Below are 21,216 nucleotides of genomic sequence, written 5' to 3'. Positions count from 1 at the left end.
TGAAGCAACTAGAGGTCCCCTTCAGTTCTGCAATCACCCCCATTATTTTTTAAGTAGGCAAAGGATATCTGAAAGAAAAAAGGCATTTATGTTCTGATGTTGCCCGAGTGCAATGCCGTCCAAACACGTAGAAATGTTTCCTCCATCCTGAGAAAATATGTGGATGAGTAAATAACAAAGGTATGTCTGACTCAATTAGTGATAATGTTTATAGTAAAAGCGTAGCAAAGGTGTCCCTATTGTACTAGAATGTAAACATATCCTTCTGATGATCCATAGAAATTAGAAAATATTTTCAAAGGATGATGCTACTTTATTTTCGAAGGATGATGCTACTACAGATCTGAGAGTTCATGATTGCTTTAATTATTTTGGATCAGAATGATTTGAGCATTTCCATTCTGATGCCATACCCGCCCTTTGAAATACTATCCTGCATCAAGGTCAATATGACCTTGGCCTGTTAGACTTCAGAATGATCTTAGTGATCTGAATTTTTCCAGAGATACTGGATCAGGACAATGTATAAACTTACTCAATATTGTTTATTTATATCTGTCTTGTCCTCGGTATAGTTGTTTTCATTGTATAAATTTTGCCCATATCATCATTTTAATGGCAAAAAATTACTGAATGGCTTTAAGGAATTTTAATTTGAAAATATTTGAGATATTTTTTGGATCATAAGATTGAGTAAAATTGTTCTGAAGTCACTAACAGAATTTTAGGAAGAAGCCATGAAAATCTTTTTTTGAGTCACTTCTCTGAACTAAACTTGGCTGAACTAAACCACAGCCATATAAGCACTAAGAGCTTGTCCAATTGTTCATTGGCTGCCTGGCATCATACCCAGGAAGTAATTTAGTTTGTTAAGATTTTTTTTAAATGTCTATGCTTGATTTCTCCTAGAATGAAAATACCCAGATTTTAATGCTTTCTGAATCTGTTTGAGGTCACAAGAGGAATAAACATTTTGGGCCATAAAAGAAGGAAAAAAGCAAATAACATTTGTGTTGGTTTAACAGTTGAAGCCATTCTGCTTTTAAAAAATACACAGATGTTTCTGGGAAGGGCATGCAAGGAAATTGGATGGCGTATAGGAATCCAGAGATCTGAAATTTCCCATCTTTTCCTAGTCCTTGGCAACTGCAGTGTAACAGTACCGTATGAGAAAAATGTTAAGAAAAGATAATTAAGAGGAGAGGATTCAGAAAGTTTTATTAGTTTCTTTCAGAAATGGATGATTCCGCACATCTTTCTAAGCTAACCAATACTTCAAATGGATCACTTTTGCATGCTATATAATCTAATTCCTTCCTTTCCTATAATGGGGACAAGGAATGAGAAAACATCTTGCAGGTTACCACTGGCACTGTGTTGTTTCCTACCCTAAGATTAAAGCTAGCCATATGGAGTATTTTTTGTTGAAAGATAAATTTCTCTCAACTTGAGGAAAGAAATAGCTTGGAAGAGAAAATGTGTCCCCCCCATGAGATATTCTTTCTGCCCTAATTTCTCTAGGACAGAACGTCTGCATATTGGGGTGAGGGAGAGGAATATAGAAATGATGGAAATTAAGGCAATATTTACAAATAACGAAAAAACCCCGGTTCTGAATTCTGTAAGAGCCCCAAACTATTCCAATCAATTTGTTTGATAGTTGTGGGAATTTTCCCCACACAGAAAAGCAGTTGAAAAACTGACTTTTCTTACATGTTCTACCTGAAACTACTAAACTGAAATTAAAATGCTCTATATGGTATTCAGGAATATACAGAAGACAATAGCAAAAATTCAGATTGCTCAACTATTTGGAACACATAGAATTACTGTTTCATTAAAAATAATTGTTCAATTGTAAGAAATTTATATATTAGGATTTGATTGTGTTTAAGGAAAATGTTTTGCAAGTTAAAACTAATTATTACAAGAGTTATCAGAATACAATCCATTTAATGACATTTTTATTAAGTGTCACAGGCTATTTTAGTATTTTTTTTATGCAGTAAATTACTGACAATCCTTCTAGATGTTCAAATTAAAAAATACTTTGTAGAGGAAGTATAAAAATGAGGGAGGTTGTTTGAGTATTGTAAAGTTCTTGAGTAAATCTAAAGATATATATTTACCAAGAGAGGATACAATTTCCTTCTTATCAAGGGCTTTTCATGTAACTGATTATATGTCATCTAGTCAATGTCAAACCTTAGTGATTGCTTAGATTTTCTCCATGACAGCCCATTTCCATTTACATAACTATTAAATAATACCCTTAACTTCTTACCTATGTATTAAGATATATTCTATGGCTTGAAATTTGAATATAGGATGCAGAATTACAACTACTTACCCTTAATAAATCATCTATTCTGCCTTCTTTTTTCTCCAGATCAGAGTTCTTGCTGTTTTCTAATGCAGATAATTTCTCCATCGTAAGATCAGACTTGAGAGGGAAAAGAAGCGTTCTTAAGAAATAATTTACAAAGTAATCAAATGTGTTATGAACACAAAAAGTAGCAAATATTTCTGTTGTGTAAAGTAACATAATCAAAGATTGGAATGTCTTACAATTAGTCAGGAAGATTATTATTAAACAAAATCGGATGAAAAATATAACTAAGCCTGGATTTCTCAACTTTTTTTTTAAAGGCTTTTCTGGTCTACTTTAAAGAAACGGCTTGATTTTTCCCATATTTATTTATGGTATTTCTATGCTGCTTTGCTCTAATTACTGAATGAATAACAAATCTGGGAAAACTATTTCAATATTGAAGAAACCAAGGAAAACAGATAACCAGGCCATACAAGTACTATGTTCTTGATTTCCACAAACTCACACACACTTGTGAAATAAAGGGAATTCTCCCAGAAGCTGCAATCCATAAGAGGGATGCTACAGAAGCTTCAAAATCAATGGAACTACGACAGTGTCTACAATTTGTCTGTGAACATAGTTTTGATTTTCCCTATGCATTTTATGTAAGAGCACTTTGGATTAGATAAGGCTCATATTGCATAGGAATATTCTGCAATAAAAGCATAACCACCTTGAAGACTAAAATTCCCCCAAAACCTACTATAGGTTCATAATATTTTATTTATGAAATTTTTATACTGCCCATCATACCTGCATGGCTTTGGGAAGTTTACAAGTTTACAAATAAAACAGTAACCCTTGAAAACTTGGCAAGCTGATAAAATTTTGAGACAAAAATAGCATAATATAACATATATAACATAGTATAACAAACAAATGAAAGATCTAAAGAAACAAAGCAGAGCAACAACAAAGTTTAATAGAAGTTCTAGCCTTGGGAAAAGGCAAAAAACTGCAAACAATATATAATATTGTTTGGCTTTCACTTATAAAAACAGGTGATTTTTAAATATTCTGAAAATGGTAAACTAGGTTTCCTAAAACACATTGTCCTCTGACTGAAAAATGTTCCTTGCATATCCTCAGCTATATAAGGCTATGATGGGGCTTGCATGAATTTATATTTAAAGTTATAATTGTAATCAACAGCAAAAATGAAAGCAAGGAACTTCCTAGATGGCACAAATTTTAAAAGAAAGATTTTCCAATATTGTCCTGATCCAGGCAAATGAATCCTTTAAAGAACTGAGAAACCTAAGTTAAGTAGAAATATACTAAGTATATTAAAGATGAGTAAATCTTTAGCCAAAATATGAACAGAATATCCATTTTACAAACTAGAAAAAAACAGAACGTTTTCATTGATAAAGCAAAACAAAAGATGTTAATCATTCAAAGGGGAGAAGCTGCTGATTAAAGCATGTTAGCAATTCGAAGGAACAAAAGTAAAATTATTCTAGAATATGTTGTCCAATAGAGACTATTTTACTTCAAGACAGCCTTTAAAGCTAAAACGTTCTTAGACGGAATAATCACAATTGAGTAAGTTCGAAATTTTTTCTGACTGTATTATGTTCTTACATCTTAAGTTTCCATTTCTTTTTCTAGTAAAAGGTGAAAGATTTACATGATCTAAAGAGAAACAAGAATATATTTCTATTTATTTGTCAAATGGACAATATATTTGATTCTAATCAGATACAACTTTGCACTGTGTTATTCATTAGTCTTGTACCTGTGTCTGTTTGTACTGGACGGAAATCTGTTTTTGAGAGCAGCAGGAATGCTCTGTGTTTCCTGAAACTGCAGATGAGGGACTACCTTGCTGGGTCTGTAATAAGAAGAGATGCAGCATGTAAATTATACGTACAGTATTTTACAAAATACATTCTTCCCCACTGTTATTTGAAAGAAAAATCTTTAAGCTAACTATCTGTATGTGATCAACCTTAAGAAGCAGCAAGTTGCATACTCATTTTTTCCCCTAGTTCTATACTTAAAAGATAATCCGATAAGAGAGATCAGGAATAATTTTTTAAACTTCTGTGTAAAGACATGATTCATCCTGGATTATCACCCTCGTGTTAAAGTTCAAGTTTTTCTGCTCACACAAATAATGTAAACTACATTAACATTTTCACTAAAACAGTTCAAATAATTTTTGTGAAAGGATCTTTTTTAAAGTTTGAATGCTGGCTTCTGTGACAATGGCTTGAATAGTAACCTCTAAAATTAATTTTGTTCTTGCAGATGAAAGTCCCTTCCTCTTGAATATATATGAAGACAGAATTTGAAAAAGCATTGGAGAAAAGAAGTAACTGAATGATTGATGAGGAATAAACTTTTCGAGATAATAGTTGACTTCTAAATAAAGTTTAATAGCTCCAAATTAACACTCATTTTTACAGAAACAATTTTTTATAACTACACTGTAGTTTATTATTACTTCCAACATCTAAAATTCCTACAAAATAGGAAGTAATAATTTTCATATATTGGGAAATTTAGGTTTTGAGCCTTTGAAGTACTGTTTCATCATCATGTAAGCATGGAAACTATGCAAATGCAGGAATATGCAGGAGATAAGAAATGATCACTGCAGAAGAAAGAAATATATGTTTATCAAAAAAATAAGTACTTAAATAAAGGATAATTCCAAAATAATTCTGTGTAGAGGGATTATTAATATTATTTGCCATTATACTGTTATAAACTGCAGCAATCAAGTACCAGAATTTTAAGAAACAAAATAGATTCTACTGCAGCAGTGGAAATTACATACTGTCTAACCATACCTGATCCTTTCAGCCCCCCTTGAGAGGTCTATGACAATTTGCCGTGGCAAACTCACTACAGCCAACTCATTGCAGGACAACCCGCCATGGCCAACTTGCCGCAGGGCAACTCGGGACAAGAGTTAAACAAATATCAAAGAAATGGTAGAATACAATCATTAAAGAAAGGATGCAAAATAAGGGACAGAATGAAATGTGAATGGCAAAAATTTAAATATTTTGTTATTTATTTTAAATAATTAAATAGAAATATTAAATTGCCCCGTAGCAAGTTGCCTGTAGTGAGTGGTCCATGGTGGAATTGTCCGTGGTGAATTGGCTGTGGCAAATTGGCCATAGCAAACTAGCTGTGGCAAGTTGTCCCATTCCAACCCTTGAGTTTGGTCATTAGGCCTTGCTTACCGAAGCAAATGGAAAACAGAGGCTTGTAGCCCTCTGCGCCAGCTGCTCGCCCTCTAGCCGTTGTTTTGCTATCATTGTTGATACCAGTGTTGGGAGAGCAGAAAGCTCCTCTGGCACTTCCTTGGCTGTAATGCTGTCTACTCCATAAAGTGGTTGCTCCATTCGCCGCTGTAATACATTAAAGAAAATAATCATTAAAAAAGGCTATGTGGAAACAGTTATAAAACTGAGCCATGCAGCAGCTTGGACACAAAGCTAGTAAAAATTTTTTTTCAGGGAAAAAGATACATCTAAAAAAAGCAACTTTTAGAGTACTCTCCACATTTTTCTTAACAAAATGAAATGATCAGTGTTTTTTCTATTATATTAGAAATGCATGCTTGAGAAGCAGAAGCCTAGGTTCATGTGATACCTTCTGAATGCTTCATTCTTCATTTCTGAAGCTCCAAGAATCAACAAAAATTAACAGTCTATTGCTGGTTGTGTGATTTTGTTATATTAAAACAAAACAAGGTAAAAAAAATAAGTTCACTAATGCCACAGATGGCCCAATAAACTGGACACTGGGGGAGAGTCTTTGCTCTTTCTCATGGTATTACCACCTGGTCTTATAGCCACAGAGATCTTGCTTTTTAAAAAATAAAGTGATGCTCCTCCCCTTCCAGATAGTAAAAGGTTAAATATTCCTATTGACTCTAATGCACTATACTCATATATTTCATTAAAATCTTCCCTCCAGAATGTATTCATTGGATTTTTATTATATCTTTTCTTCAGAAGCTCAAATTGGCCAATTTTTCTCCACAATAGCAAACTGATTTTTTAAATACCCTTATACTTTTTGCTTCCTTGTAGTAATAGAAGCCAAAGACAGCAGGCAAGAACAGCAAACAAATACTCTTAAGCTCCACTGCCTCTATCCTTAGGATCATTTACTGGACTCCAGAGTTCTTTCTCTCAGGTCTTGATGAAGACCATATGACAATGGATTTAGATAAAAAAATGTTTACACAAGCATCCTCAAATACCATCACCTCATTTCTTTTCTTATGGTAGTAGGCTTAGTAAAGGGCATCCTGGACTCTGAGAAAAACAAACCTGTGTTTAAACAGAATATTGAGAAAAATGTGCCAATGGCACCTTCTGCTCAAAAGGCACATGTAGGAAATCATTGCAAAAAAAAACAACAATAAGCACAAAGGGTAGCTGCAATATGAGCATGCATAAACAGGATAGAATATTTTTGCAAATATACTTGTGTACTATATACCTACACGTTAAAACATTTTGCCTAAAATGAGATAATGAATGTTCTTCATTTCTTTGAATAAGTTATGAAAACACTTGCTAGTCATACTTCCAAGATTAATCTTTTTAAGAAAGGCAAAATACATATATTTCATAATAGTGGAGACAGAAGGATAAGTCGACCAAAAGTCAACTTCACAGGCATTTATTTTCCTTTATGGTGAACCTTAATTCCTTTTTAACACGAGTCCATTTACAGCAAACCAACATATGGAGTTGTCAGTATCAGATTGCAGCTTTAGCAACATTTACTCACACTTGTACTATATGACTTAATTACGTGAAATAGGTCTTAATTAAGCCCTAGTCAGAATTGGATTATAAAGACAATTATACAGCTGAGAATTAACACAGAAGGACAGGAAAGGAAGGCAAAGAGATTCTACTATATAATCCTAGAAGATCTGCACTGTTTCTATCACATATACATATTAACAGATCTATAAATGTGCTCGGAAAATTCTCAGGATATGACTCTATCCTGTTAAGTACTTACAGGTAAAGGATTAGATAAGGAATGTTGTGGTGAAGATCGCGCTACTGGTGGCACACTTCTGCCAGGGCTTGTTCCTGGACCACTTCCACCAGCAAACTAAAACAAGGGAGGAGACAAAAGAAAAAATAAGTTACTACACGAATGTTCTTTACAGCAGGTCAAACGTAGAAGTAAAACCAAATTATGTCTGGGAAGGAATTAAGAAAGTAATCAAGACAAATTGCCTGGAAAACTTAATCATATATTTTCAAGGGCCTACCATTGAAGAGTACACATAGAGTTTGGAGGCTGTTTCTTAAACTAATTCAACATATATTTATTTATTTATTTATTTAATTTATATACCGCCCTTCTCTCAAGAGACTCAGGGCGGTTAACAGGGCAATACATAAAAACAGGTACAAAAAAATTAAAATTATTAAAACATGATTAAACAGTGCCCATAATAATACAAATTTAAAATTAAAATCATAGTAACAATCCCACCCCGTCCCATCAGGCCAGGCCCGCTTCGTTAAAGAGATGGGTTTTAAGGTCGCGCCGGAAGGAGCGGAGATCGGGCGCCATCCGGAGCTCTACCGGAAGATGGTTCCATAAATCCGGTGCACCCACAGAGAACGCTCTCCCCCTGGGGGTCACCAGTCGGCATTCTTTGACTGGCGGCACCCTGAGGAGGCCCTCTCTGTGGGAGCGTACTGGGCGGAGGGAAGATGACGCCGGCTGCAGGTGCTCCCCAAGGTATTCTGGACCCATGCCATGGAGGGCTTTGAAGGTCATTACCAACACCTTGAACCTCACCCGGAAGACAACTGGTAACCAATGCAGCTCGCGGAGCAAAGGTGTAACACGGGAGTATCGGGAGACCCCCGATACAACTCTCGCGGCTGCATTCTGTACCAGTTGGAGCCTCCGAGTGGTCTTCAAGGGTAGCCCCATGTAGAGAGCGTTGCAGTAATCAAGACGAGAGGTCTCGAGCGCATGAGTGACCGTGCGCAAGGCATCCCGGTCTAGATAGGGCCGCAACTGGCGCACCAGGCGAACCTGGGCGAACGCCCCCCTAGTTACAGCTACAATATGGTCTTCTAAAGAGAGCTGTGAATCTAGGAGGACTCCCAAGTTGCGAGCCCTATCTATAGGAGATAATGACTCACCCCCCATAATGAGGGGTGGGATATCCTGAATATCCCGAGATGCCGGTACGCACAGCCACTCCGTCTTGTCAGGGTTGAGACGAAGCCTGTTCCTCCCCATCCAGACCCGGACCGCCTCCAGGCACCGGGACATCACATCGAGGGCATCACTGGGGTGGTTTGGGGTCGAAATGAAAAGTTGGGTATCATCAGCATACTGATGGTACCCAACTCCAAAACCACGAATGATCTCGCCCAGTGGTTTCATATAGATGTTGAACAGAAGGGGCGAGAGGACCGACCCCTGAGGGACTCCACAAGCGAGAGGCCTCGCGGTCGACCTCTGCCCCCCTGTCAACACCGACTGCGAGCGTCCCAGGAGATAGGAGGAGAACCACTGAAGAACCGTGCCTCCCACTCCCAATCCCCTGAGACGCCGCAGCAAGATACCATGGTCGATGGTATCGAAAGCCGCTGAGAGGTCTAATAGGACTAGAACAGAGGAGTATCCTCTGTCCCGAGCCCTCCAGAGATCATTCACCAGCGCGACCAATGCCGTCTCCGTGCTGTACCCAGGCCTGAAGCCCGATTGGTACGGGTCTAGATAATCCGCTTCATCCAGGACCAGAGGGAGCTGGTGCGCCACCACACTCTCAACAACCTTCGCAAGGAAGCGAAGGTTGGAGACCGGACGAAAGTTATTCAAAACAGCCGGATCCAAGGCAGGCTTCTTGAGGAGAGGTCTCACCACCGCCTCTTTCAGGGCGGCGGGAAAACTACCCTCACTCAAAGAAGCAGCTATAACCGCCTGGAACCAGCCTCGTGTCCCCTCCCGGGCTGCATAAACCAGCCAGGAAGGGCACGGGTCCAATAAACATGTGGTGGAGCTCAGCCTCCCCATGATCCTGTCCACTTCCTCCGGAGTCACAGGATCGAACTCCTCCCAGGTGACATCGACAAGATCGCTCGTGTCCTGATCGTCCGATACTGCCCAGTCGGAGTCCAAACCGGTCCGAATCCGAGCGATTTTGTCCGACAGATGTTGACTAAATTCCTCGGCACGCCCCTGCAAGGGATCCCCACTAACCTCCTGGTTAAGGAGGGAGCAGGTCACCCTAAACAGGGCGGCCGGGCGATTATCTGCGGACGCGATGAGGGCAGCGAAGTAGTTAGATCTCGCTACCCTCATCGCAGCGAGATAAGACCTAATATGGGTTCTTAGTCGCAATCGGTCGGATTCAGATCGGCTGGACCTCCAAATGCTCTCTAGGCCCCGTCTCCGACGCTTCATCTCCCGGAGCTCCGCGGAGAACCATGGAGCCCATTGGGATCTGCCCCGGGTCAGGGGCCGCAAGGGTACAACTCGGTCAAGTGCCTCCGTGGCCGTCCTTTCCCAGGCCTCCACTAAGGCATCCGCCGAGCTGTGAGCTGGGGAGGCAGGTGGGGCCCCCAGCGCTGCCTGAAACCTCTCAGGGTCCATTAAGCGCCTGGGGCGGAACCATCTAGTTGGCTCAACAACCCCACGGTGGGGAGTGGCAAAACGGAAGACCAGCCGCAGGAGATGATGATCGGTCCATGACAGGGGCATAACAATTGGAGAGCCCCCACCAAGATCATCTAACCACCGACCAGATAAGAAAACCAAGTCAAGGGTGTGGCCTCCCTCATGGGTCGGTCCATGAATTACCTGCGTCAGGTCCATGGCCGTCATGGAAGCCATGAACTCCCGAGCTAACTCAGATGCTCCTCCCAGGGATGGTAGATTGAAGTCTCCCAAAACCATAAGTTTAGGAAACTCAATCACCAGCCCTGAGAGGATATCGAGAAGCTCGGGCAGGGCTGCTGCTATGCGACTAGGCGAAAGGTACGCGAGAAGCAAGCCCAACTGCGCCCTAGGACCAAACCTCAATAAGAGAGATTCACACCCGACTATCTGAGGAACGGTGGCCTCCTGCGGGCATAAGGTCTCCCTCATAACCACAGCCACTCCCCCACCCCTACCCTGAGTCTGAGGCCGGTGCAGCACCCGGAAGCCTGGTGGGCAGAGATCCACCAGGGGGATACCACCCTCTGGGCCCAACCAGGTTTCCGTAATGCAAGCCAGGTCCGCTTGCTCACCCTCAACTAGATCCCGGACGAGGGGAGCCTTATTAGCAACGGACACACACAGAAAAAGTTCTTTGACATAAGTTGCAAAATGGGCTTACCTCAAAGTAGTCACTAATTTTATGTCCCCTGGGAGTAATTTTGTCTGGAAAGAAAAACAAACAGCATTACCATAAGTTATATTAAATTAAATAATTTGAAAATACTATAATACTTTAATTTTTTTACTGAAATTTTCATTTTGAGATATAAATCAGCATATATGGATAAACCGCAAGAAACATATGCAACCAAAAATAGCTCCCAATAGATAAACTGAAACAAAATTTCCTCTTAGTTTCCCTTAGCCTCTTCCTAGAAGAATACTAAAAGGAATAGTATTTTAAAAAAGGACATATGTAAGAAAAAAATGTGTACTTATGCAAAACTGGTCAGTGAAAAGGGGAGGAAATAATAATAATAATAATAATAATAATAATAATAATAATAATAATAATAATAATAATAATAATAATAATAATAATTTTATTTATATACCGCCCTTCTCTCGAAGGACTCAGGGCGGTGAACAGGGCAAATATTAAAAATACAAAAATACAAAAGTTAAAAGAAAATTAAACATATGCCCGACTAAAACAATAAATACAAATATTAAAAATGACCATAAAACCCAACCCATCCCCCATCAGGCCAGGCCGGCTTGTTCAAATAAGAATGTCTTCAGATCGCGACGGAAAGAGCGAAGGTCGGGCGCCATCCGGAGCTCAACCGGCAGCCGATTCCATAGCTCCGGGGCGCCCACAGAGAAGGACCTCCCCCTGGGGGCCACCAATCGACATTCTCTGATCGGTGGCACCCTGAGGAGGCCCTCTCTGTGGGAACGCACAGGGCGGAGGTAAGTTGATGCCGGCAGCAGGTGCTCCCTAAGGTACTCCGGACCCATGCCATGTAGGGCCTTAAACACCATTACCAGTACCTTGAATCTCATATCATGCACATATGAGGAAGACATTAAAGAAACAATTCAACACAAGAGCAACAATGGCAGACCAGAGAAATATGCAAATGCTGCTGAATACAACTTAAAGTTCAGAGCTTCTGGTTGTGCTTTATGAATGTATTATAGCAGAAAAGACACATTTACATAACTATCAATTACAATTTAAAGTAACATTTTTCAATATACCATTTGCAATATAGCCCATTTTAATATAACTTTCCCAAGAAATGTTCCAAAATAAAATATAGTATATATTTTATAATTTTATTATCTAATATCATAATAATTTCATGATATATTAGAAAATTGTTGCATATGTTCTGTATATATCTGCAGAAAGCCATCAATTTTTTAGAGATCCTAAATAAAAGTCTTACTTTGACTGGTTTCAAATGGTTCACCTTTCCTTTTCCTATTGCGCTGATCATTCTGTTTTTTTTCAGGAGTCTTAAAAGAGTGAAAAAAATCCCACATGATTTTCTACAAATATCCAAGACTTTAAGGTCACAACTTTTTTAAAAAAGAAATATGGTTATCAACAACTCCTCCACGGGTATTTTAACTTTCAAAACAGGTTACATTTCTCCTTTTTTATATTTTTAGATGTAATTATGGAATACTATGCTCAAAAAATAACCATTTACTGATTAGTGAAAATTATTTAGTTAAGTTGCTGCAATAGTACTGAGTTAAGCACCTCTTTTATTGTGAAAGATTAAATTAAAGCTTTTTGGTCAACATTAGCTGCAATATATGCAGTCCTCCATTTATGATTGTTTAAAATTAGAACAGCCTTGGAAAAGGTGAGTTACAACTGTTACATTGCCTTGTGGTCATATGATCACAAATTAGGCACTTAGCAACTGGTTCACATTTTCAACAGATGCAGCATCTTGTGCTTACAAGATCAAAATCTGTAACCTTCTCAGCTGGCTTCTGACAAGCAAAGTCAATTGGAGAAGCCAGATTCACTTAAAGACTGTGTGATTCATTTAATGATTCCAAAAGTATGCTTAAATGTCTACAGTGATTTGTTCAATAAGCACATAGTAGTCATAAAATTGGGTCTGGTCATGTAGCGGGACCTGCTTAACAACCATATCACTTAGTGGCTGAAATTCTGGGCTAAACTCATCTATGAGGATTATTTGAAAATTATCACTTTAATTACCTCCAGTTCCTTGTCACTCAGGGATCCCACACTGCACAAACTCTGATTGGAAGATTCATTGTTCAAAGGACCCTAGTGTAAAGGAAATAAAAGTGTGTTACCAACAGGAATTTTTTTTCTTCTTCAAATCAACTGCATATTTAACCATGGAAGTCACTGATAATTAAACTATAAATTATGTCAATTCAGATCGTTCTCTCTCTTTCTAGTATCACACAAGAGGCACTGTTAGTTCCTTGATCTGGATGTTTGAGATTTAATCATTTCAAAGAATGTTAAACAACCAAGACCATGACCTTCTTGAATTCATTATTGCCATTAGTTTTTACCATTTAGAACAGACATGTCAAACTGCCAGCCCACGGGCCAGATGCATCACGCTGAAACCACACCCACCCCATTGCTGGCAATGGGGAAAAATCCCGATACATCGTGGCTTGTCACGTGACGTCGTGAGTTTGACATGCCTGATTTAGAATGCTATTTTACTGACAATCTTACCAGGATACGACTTTTGAGTTATATGCTGTGGTAACTTCCTATTCAGATAATTATGGTGTTAAGAGCAGTCAGATTTGAATGAAGCTCAGTGTTATCTCCCCCCAAAAATAGCAATTAAATATTTAAATTCAAAAATACAAATGGAGAGGAATCAGAAATCTGTAGTAAACCTCCTAACAATATATTAAAAAACATCTAATTTTGAACCACTTTGTGTAAAGTACTGGTAATATAAATGAATTAAAATTTATAGGACCAGATAAATTACTTTCCAGGGTACTAAAGAAATGACCAGAAGTGAATGCAGACTGATTAACTGTGATCTATGAGAACTCCTGGAGAACTTGCAAGGTTCCTATAACTAAAGGAAAACAAATATTATCTCTTTCTTCAAAATAGGGGAGAATTTAGGAAATTACAGACTTGTCAACCTGATGTCATTACTCGGCAAGGTCCTCAGATTATTACATATTTGTGAGCACTCAGGTAAGATTGTATCAATTAACAAAGTCAGAATGAGTTCGTCAGAAACAATTAACGGCAGACTTGCCTTTATGTCCTAACAGTACTAGGCAATGCTATTTTTATAAGATCAGCAAAGCATTCCACAAAGTCTCATATGATACACCTTTATTAATAAAATGGTAAAATATGTGGTAGACTATAGGGTAAGTTACAAACTGTAAGATGAATTTCTACCTGGCTGAATGACTATTAAGCAGAATACCATAGCACTCTGCTTCAGGTCATTTGCTATTCAACACTTTTTATTAATAACCTGGATGAAGAGGTTAAAAATGGGATTATCAAATGTATGTTATACACACAAAAAGTGGTTAACACTTTAGAAGACTGAAAAAATAGAAGCTTGAACAGGCTAAAATGAATAGGGTCAAATTTCATGGAGAAACATAAATGATAGCAACTTGGGGAAAAACAAATGAAAGGGGGAAACCCACCTTGATAATACAGTAACTGTGAAAAGTATTTGAATCTTCTAGCAAAACACACATTGAATATTAGCTAACAGTGTGATAGTCACTAATAGCACTGAATTTAGACAACTGGATATAATTGTCTCATTCTATTCTGTCTCTATCAAGCCCTACTTGGAATATTGTTCTGGACACAGCAGTGTAAAATGAGCACTGACAAACTAAAACAAATCTGACAAAGTTGGAGACTAGAAATCAAGTTCTAAAAGCAATAGTAAAGGTACCGTAACTATTTTAGTTTGCTTAAAAGAATGTTAAGTTTCAGATAGGGTTGTCATACTGCTGAGGAAGTAGACTCATCTACTAGAGATGGCAGGTCTAGAACTAATAAGTTACAACTACATAGAAAGAGACTTGGATTAGATATTAGGTTTTATTTCATGACAACTAAACCTATCAATCACTGGTACAGGCTGTCTATACTCTCTGTACCTCTACTGTATATGATAATTTATTTTGAAAATTTGGAGGATGCCTGTAAGAAACAATTTTGGAGGATGTGGTAATGCAGCTAGTTACTTTAATTATTTTTGGCATTTGTAAGTTGAATTTTAGCTACATTTTTAATGTTTTATTTTATCTATGTGGCCCTTTACTAATTACACAAGTCATGTTTAGAGTGTGATTTAAAAAGGCCAGTCACAACTATCTTGTTTTTGAAGATGCAGCTCAGTAGACCAACAATTTACATGGCTTGGGCAAATTCCATTATTATCATACTTATCACTAAAATCAACAGGTTGATAATAGGACTTTGAATCATTTCCTTTGTGTGAAATATGATTATGTGGATCTTGACTGTATCCCTGCTATTTGACATATTCCCACCTAATAAAATGTTACCCAAACATGAAGAGATGTACATACAATTAGCCAACTGGTTATGCACATAACTAACCTTAGCAACACCTGCTCCAGTAAACCTGGCCTCTAACAGTTCCTGCCGTCGTGGATCCAGGCTATGCAATTCTTCCATCATATCTGCTAATAAAGAATATACAACACTTTAAGAACAGTCAATATTCTTCTAATTACTGGAGTGATATGAACTTGTTTATACAATTACCCATAAGGATTTTTCATGGTACACTATTAGTTTATAATGATACCACTAGAACAGATATATCAAAGTAGCATTTGCATTTCTATAAGGTTAAATATTCTTTTGTTCAGGTTTAGTTAGTGCATTTATTATTTATTTGTATTCTGTCTTTATTATTTTTACAAATAACTGAAAGTGGTTAACATATCCAACATACAGTATCTTCCTCCTATTTTTCCCACAATAACCCTGCTGTGAGATGAATTGGGCTGAGAGACAGTGACTGGCCCAAAGTCACCCTTCTGGCTTTCTTAGCTAAACCATGGGTTGAAATTACAATCTCCTGCCTTCTAACTTAGTGCCTTAACCACTAGACCAAACTGATTCTTTACATTTTTATATATGTATATTATACAACTATAAGAATGTGGTACAATTACTTTCTCCATTTAACATAGTTCCAATGGATTTTTCAAATTTAGTCACTTATCACTTATTCAGTTGAATTATCTATGGTTTACTAAATAAACAATTGACTGGGATCAGTCAACATGCTAAGCCAAAAGCTATGTTTATAAACTGCAACAGCTAAGTTTACACGGCACATTTAAACAAATTAGCTTAGTCTAAAAGTGCCTTAAATCTCCATTACTATAGCAAAAGACTACAGACCAGCATTTTCTCCTCTAGAACTGTCAATACTGCTATCTACAAGCCTCTTATACATACACACACACACACACACACACACACAAACACAGAGTGTTCTTGGAAACCGGTTATCAATAAAATCCTTTACGTTAGAATTATTCTAGGAGGTAAACATCTCTTTACTTCCCATTAGGAAATTAAGGATAGAGAGCTATTGAACTCCAAGTGCACACCAATGCTGTAAAAAATAAATGGTATAGAAAAAGGTTTAATTATAGATCTATAGCATAACTGCAGAGAAATAATACAATTGTATACGTACATAGAGTACCATAATGTGGTCTAAAACGACTGTACCCATCAGATATTTCCTTGCAACAAGGGAGTATACAATTGCATTAAATATTGTCATTGCTCATCATTAACTATTCTTCACATCAAACCACAGAAAACATGACTTGCTTTTTACTATCCAAGATATTCAGAAATAGAACAGACAGTTTCTTCAGACAGAAGACTGAAGGACTCCTTTCTGATATGTTTATTTCATTCCTATGTTCAATTAACTGGGAGGGACAAGTTCCAACAACATGCACATAAGCAACCTGATATATCAAACTGTGTAAGATACAACTCCAAAATGATCTTATATGCACACTAACAATTGCATGTTCCTAGAAATTCAATTCTTAATTACATTCCCCTCTAAAACTGACATTATCTTTGGGAAATAACTAGAATATAGCAAGTATCCTTTTTAAAATTTAGAATGCAAATATATTCATAAACAAAATAGTTAATATATGTCCTCCATTGTATAACTAATTAACCTCTAAAATTTTTTAGAGTACAACAGAAATGAGACCTTGATTGATAAGAAACTTTTACTTTTCATTTTCTACTAACTGATTAAATTCTAGTCAGCTCTACCAGGAACATATTGCTAGGGTATTAAACAATGATAGCACAAGGTTTTCGAACTGTGTATTGTGAATCTTTATGGGTTACCAGCAATTTAGAAGGAAGCACACACATTGTTTAAAGCTAGTAAGGCCTATGCAGGCAAAGCTGGAGCACTGTCAAAAGTCACTCCTGCTTTGCTTGGGCAAACCCATAATGGGAATCCTGGCAAACAGGCAGCAGATCCTGAAGTGAACTGTAATCCATTTACACAGGCAAAGTCCAGAGGAAGTTTTGAAAAATAGCTGAATCTGTGGGTCTAAGCCATCTGTCAGAACAATTCACCAATCATGAGGGTTTTTTTAACTTTGTAGTTTTATTCATGGGAATAACCCAAATTCATGTATCATTTAAGGCACTATACTATTGCAAACTTTAGAGAACATCTTAGTTATAGAACTAAATGGAAGTGAGTTATTGAAATGGAGGAGATAGCAAAATTTTCCGTGAACAGTTTCAATGAACTAAGTGAACTGATTTTAAGCAAAATGGCACAATTGAGAAGTATCAGACTGACTGATTCATACATTTCCAAACACTTTATTCCCAGATTTGTTCTATTTTCACTTCCCCAACAAATGATAAGGCACTGAATCACTCAGCATCTAGCACATGCTTAAGAGGAATATTCCTGAAGGGCAGCAAATGCCCTTTAGAGAGGAAAAAAATGCACAATGACATCATACCAATTATTCTCTTTGCTTTTTATTTTACTCCAACATCACTTCTCTGGAAGATTGCTGTAGAAGAAAACCATCTATGGATATTGTTAAAGTTCAGTGGCCATTATAAAAACAGGGAGATCTTTTTTATAATTTGACACCAAGTAGTACAACAAATACCTAAAGGACTGTTTTCTCCCATATAAGGCTATAGGTTCAGTTACATTTTCTGGACAAGTTTACCTCTAAGATCTGCCAACATCAGAGCTAGGTTTACTCTGGATTATGGTGCAGTCTGTTTGGAATTCTCTATATAAGAAGATTCACTTCATCCTACTGGCACTTCAAATGGTAGATTAAGATTCCCCATCCCCACCAAACATCAGTTATTCCCTCTATTCTTTTGTTAAGTCTTTCTGAGATGTTAATTTATTTTCAAATATTTTAATAGGTGGATGCAAATAATTGAGATGACCAGAATGGTTATAATACTATAAGGGAATATCCAATGAATTTATGAACCAAAGCCTTACAGAGGTAGCTTCTAATTATGTAAAAAAAAATCTGCAAATGATATAACATCCAAGAAAATGAATTTGGGAGCAGAGAATGTTTAAATAAATCCTTTCCTAAATTACAATAATGTAATATTTTAAAGAGACCTAATTATTTACTCCTCTATATCCCCATCAGAACCTTTGATTAAAAAAATTGAGAAATTAATACAGTTTGTTTGTAGGATGGGTGGTAGTGGAAAGCAGTGTGTTAGTGAAGTGTTCCTTTCAGCTTTCTCCAATTTAGTGAAATTCCACATGTGCTGGGATTACAAACTGCAATTTCCAAACAGCATACCATACTTTTTAGGAATTTGGAGAACTCCATTGTAATACATGTGGAGGATACGAAACTGAAGAAAGCTAAGTCATCTTCAAGCACCGATATGAAAAAACAATCCCCTTTTAATTTATAAACCTATTTTTATAAGAAGCCATCAAACTTTTTGTTCTTTTCATAAGTACATTTACTGTACTCTTCCATTCTGTTTCCTATGCTTAACTTCCAAAGATACATTAACATTCATTTAACAACATTCATGTGGGTCTTACAAATTTCTCAGTTATTGGCTGATCCTAATGGTAATATAATATAAACTAGACCTAAATATCTGTGGGAAACACTTGGATACATTACAAACCATTTTCACTAAAAAGCTGAAACATACACCCTCCCAAATTTTTAACAGAGAAGTTGCCAAGTAGTAACTTGGAGTATCAACTCTTAAAAGTAATTGCTCATTCCAAATCCACTCATTGACACAAACAGGAATTCATCCAACTTAGATCTAGAGGAACAGTCCCGCTCCTCCTTTGAACCCCTTTTAATCAATTAACCGGCCCCAAACATACCCAAACTTCCAGCTGAAGTTACTACTACTCTTCCCGGCCTTCCCTCCCCAGTGGACGTGGTCGCAGCCATCTCGCTACCTACAGGATACACCCAAATAGCTCCACACTTCTAGGCCAAGATTCAATCCTTGAAGCTAGGCCCAGCCAACCTTTAACGGCACCCCGAGTTTCGCTCAAGGAGTAAACGCGACCCCACGCCACTCCGAGAAAAGAGTAACGCTAGTCTCTCCCACCCACCACTTTTATAGCCGCGAGGACGGCTCCCCCCAACCGACTAGAACGCTCCCATAGCAACAGCCGGGCGTTCGCCCCCCATTACTCGCCCTCTCGCAGCCTTCAGATGTACCCCTTTAACTCTACAATGTAGGCCCGCCCCAAGGCCCGCAAATTTGGGTCGCCATGCGCGCCTATCAGTTTCGTTTCTCCCCCCCCCATAATATCTTCTCTCCCCAATTGATTTTTTAAAAATTTTAAACAAAATAAACTCTTCTCTACCCGCGGCCTATAAAATACACAAGCGTGTGCTGGTAATGCCCCCCATAACGTTACCATAGCAACAAGAACCCCGTTTCTGAGGCTTAGCACGGGGTGTGTGTGTACGCATTCCCCTTTCCTCCGCATAGTTACCATCGTAGCAAGCAGGCGAGGGGCTCCGAGGCCCGGAGAGTCGGCAGCAACCTCGTTCCCGGCGGTATCTGCACAGCAATTAAGGCAGCGGGGCGGAAGAGGAAAAAGCGAACCCAAGGCCAGCGTCCCCCTCCCTTTAAAAGATACGTACATCACCGCCAAAGAGGCTTAAGTAGTTGCAGGAGCACCACGTCCCAACCCCGAGGCCTTCAAGGAAGACCGGAAAGGAGACCGGCCTGCTCACCCACCTACTAGCCACAGTCTTGATGGCTATGGAGAGAAGTGAGTCCTTTTTCTCTCCCAACAATGTGGGGATGAGTGACTGATTCACGGGACGCATCTCACCTGTGGTGGCTCGGCTTCACTCCTAGCTAGCCAGCTGCGGGGCCTTTTTTTGTTTTGCAACAAGAAGATGGTGAGGGAGAGAAGGAAGGACGGAGGTGGCGGGGCGGGAGAGAAGCAGCTGCGGTACCTTCTCAGCAGAGATCGGGAGAAATACAGGCCGCAAAATCCTCGGCCTCGCGTAGTCTATGTCCCCGACAAAGGTAGCTTCCCTCCCGGGAGGAATGAGGGACTCTTCACCTCCTTTCCCCCAAGGAACAGATTACAGAGGGAAAGGGAGGGTGGTGGGATGTGAAAGGGGGTTACAAAAAAAAGGCTAGTCAGGTGTGTGTGGGGGGGGATTGCAAGTTGCGATCGATGGGGGAGGGGCACCCCCACATTTCACTTTTTCTCCCCCCCCTTCTCTACACCCCCTTTCCCCCCGCCCTTCTTTATTTAGTCATTTTTTTTTAAGCCCAGCCCTGGATCGATTGGTGCAAAAAAAAAACGGGGGAAAAGCACTACTTGTGAAAATGCATATTGTCTCGCGAGATTTGCACTTGGGGTGGGGAGTTGATGTTGGTGAGAAAAGGTTGGGGGAGGGGAGAGGTCAGGCAAGGAGGTGCTAAAAGCATGGGGTGTGGCGATGGGTTTGAGGGAGGATCTAAAGAATGGACATAGTTAAGTCGGTTGATATAATTATCTCGATCTTAGTGGAATTATAGCGATGGGATAAGTGTTCCCCAGGTCAAAGGGAGAAATCAGATTATTTTTCCGGAGAGTTGAGACCTGGTCCAAGAGATTCCTTTTTCATGGCAGTCATTGCAAAACAAAGACTCGAGCAGGGTATCTTGGAGAGAAATCGTAAAAGCAGCTTCTGCCGCCAAGAAGGGGCGTGGCAGGGGGTTGTTTTGACACAGGGTACCCTAAGGTAGGTACGGTAGCTATTTTGATGTGGTCGGACTCAGGCCGGGATGCTTCTTCAGAAAGGAAGAGACCAAGAGCGCGGAAGAGCCTTATCAGTATGATGAAAGCAAACTGGGAGGGGGAAGGGTGCGCGTGTATATATTTAAAGGGAACTGTAGCTTTAAGCATGTGTCCTCATTAAGAAAGTCAGGTGTACTAGTGTTTATCTAGGGAAGTTACTGTGTAAAACAAAATGGGAAACTCTAATTTCATCATCTTCAGTTACAGAATGCAGATTGTTACATAGGAATCATTAGGAGAAAGCTTAAAAGGGCATGTCTACTCAAAATTAAACCTTAT

General features: G+C 38.7%; 1 protein-coding gene across 5 annotated transcripts in view; it reads right to left on the bottom strand.

The window, feature by feature from the left end:
- Positions 1 to 20,350, bottom strand: part of TLK2 (tousled like kinase 2) — a 63,426-nt gene extending 43,076 nt beyond the window's left edge. For 3 of the 5 annotated variants that reach the window (XM_081345323.1, XM_081345319.1, XM_081345321.1), the window contains exons 1-9: positions 19,975 to 20,350; positions 15,180 to 15,265; positions 12,786 to 12,857; positions 11,992 to 12,061; positions 10,716 to 10,759; positions 7,379 to 7,474; positions 5,575 to 5,742; positions 4,113 to 4,208; positions 2,351 to 2,443 (exon numbers count right to left, since the gene is read on the bottom strand). In XM_081345323.1, the coding sequence (XP_081201449.1) occupies positions 2,351 to 2,443; positions 4,113 to 4,208; positions 5,575 to 5,742; positions 7,379 to 7,474; positions 10,716 to 10,759; positions 11,992 to 12,061; positions 12,786 to 12,857; positions 15,180 to 15,260 (720 nt within the window). In that variant the 5' untranslated portion in view covers positions 15,261 to 15,265; positions 19,975 to 20,350. Of the gene's footprint in view, positions 1 to 2,350; positions 2,444 to 4,112; positions 4,209 to 5,574; positions 5,743 to 7,378; positions 7,475 to 10,715; positions 10,760 to 11,991; positions 12,062 to 12,785; positions 12,858 to 15,179; positions 15,266 to 19,629 lie in introns of all 5 variants that reach the window. The other 2 variants (XM_081345320.1, XM_081345322.1) reach the window with 2 other exon arrangements.
- Positions 20,351 to 21,216: the final 866 nt, after the last annotated feature.

This window comes from Vipera berus (genome assembly GCF_964194415.1).
Source record: "Vipera berus genome assembly, chromosome: Z".
Lineage (NCBI taxonomy): Eukaryota > Metazoa > Chordata > Lepidosauria > Squamata > Viperidae > Vipera > Vipera berus.
This window is presented reverse-complemented; position numbering and strand designations above follow the sequence as displayed.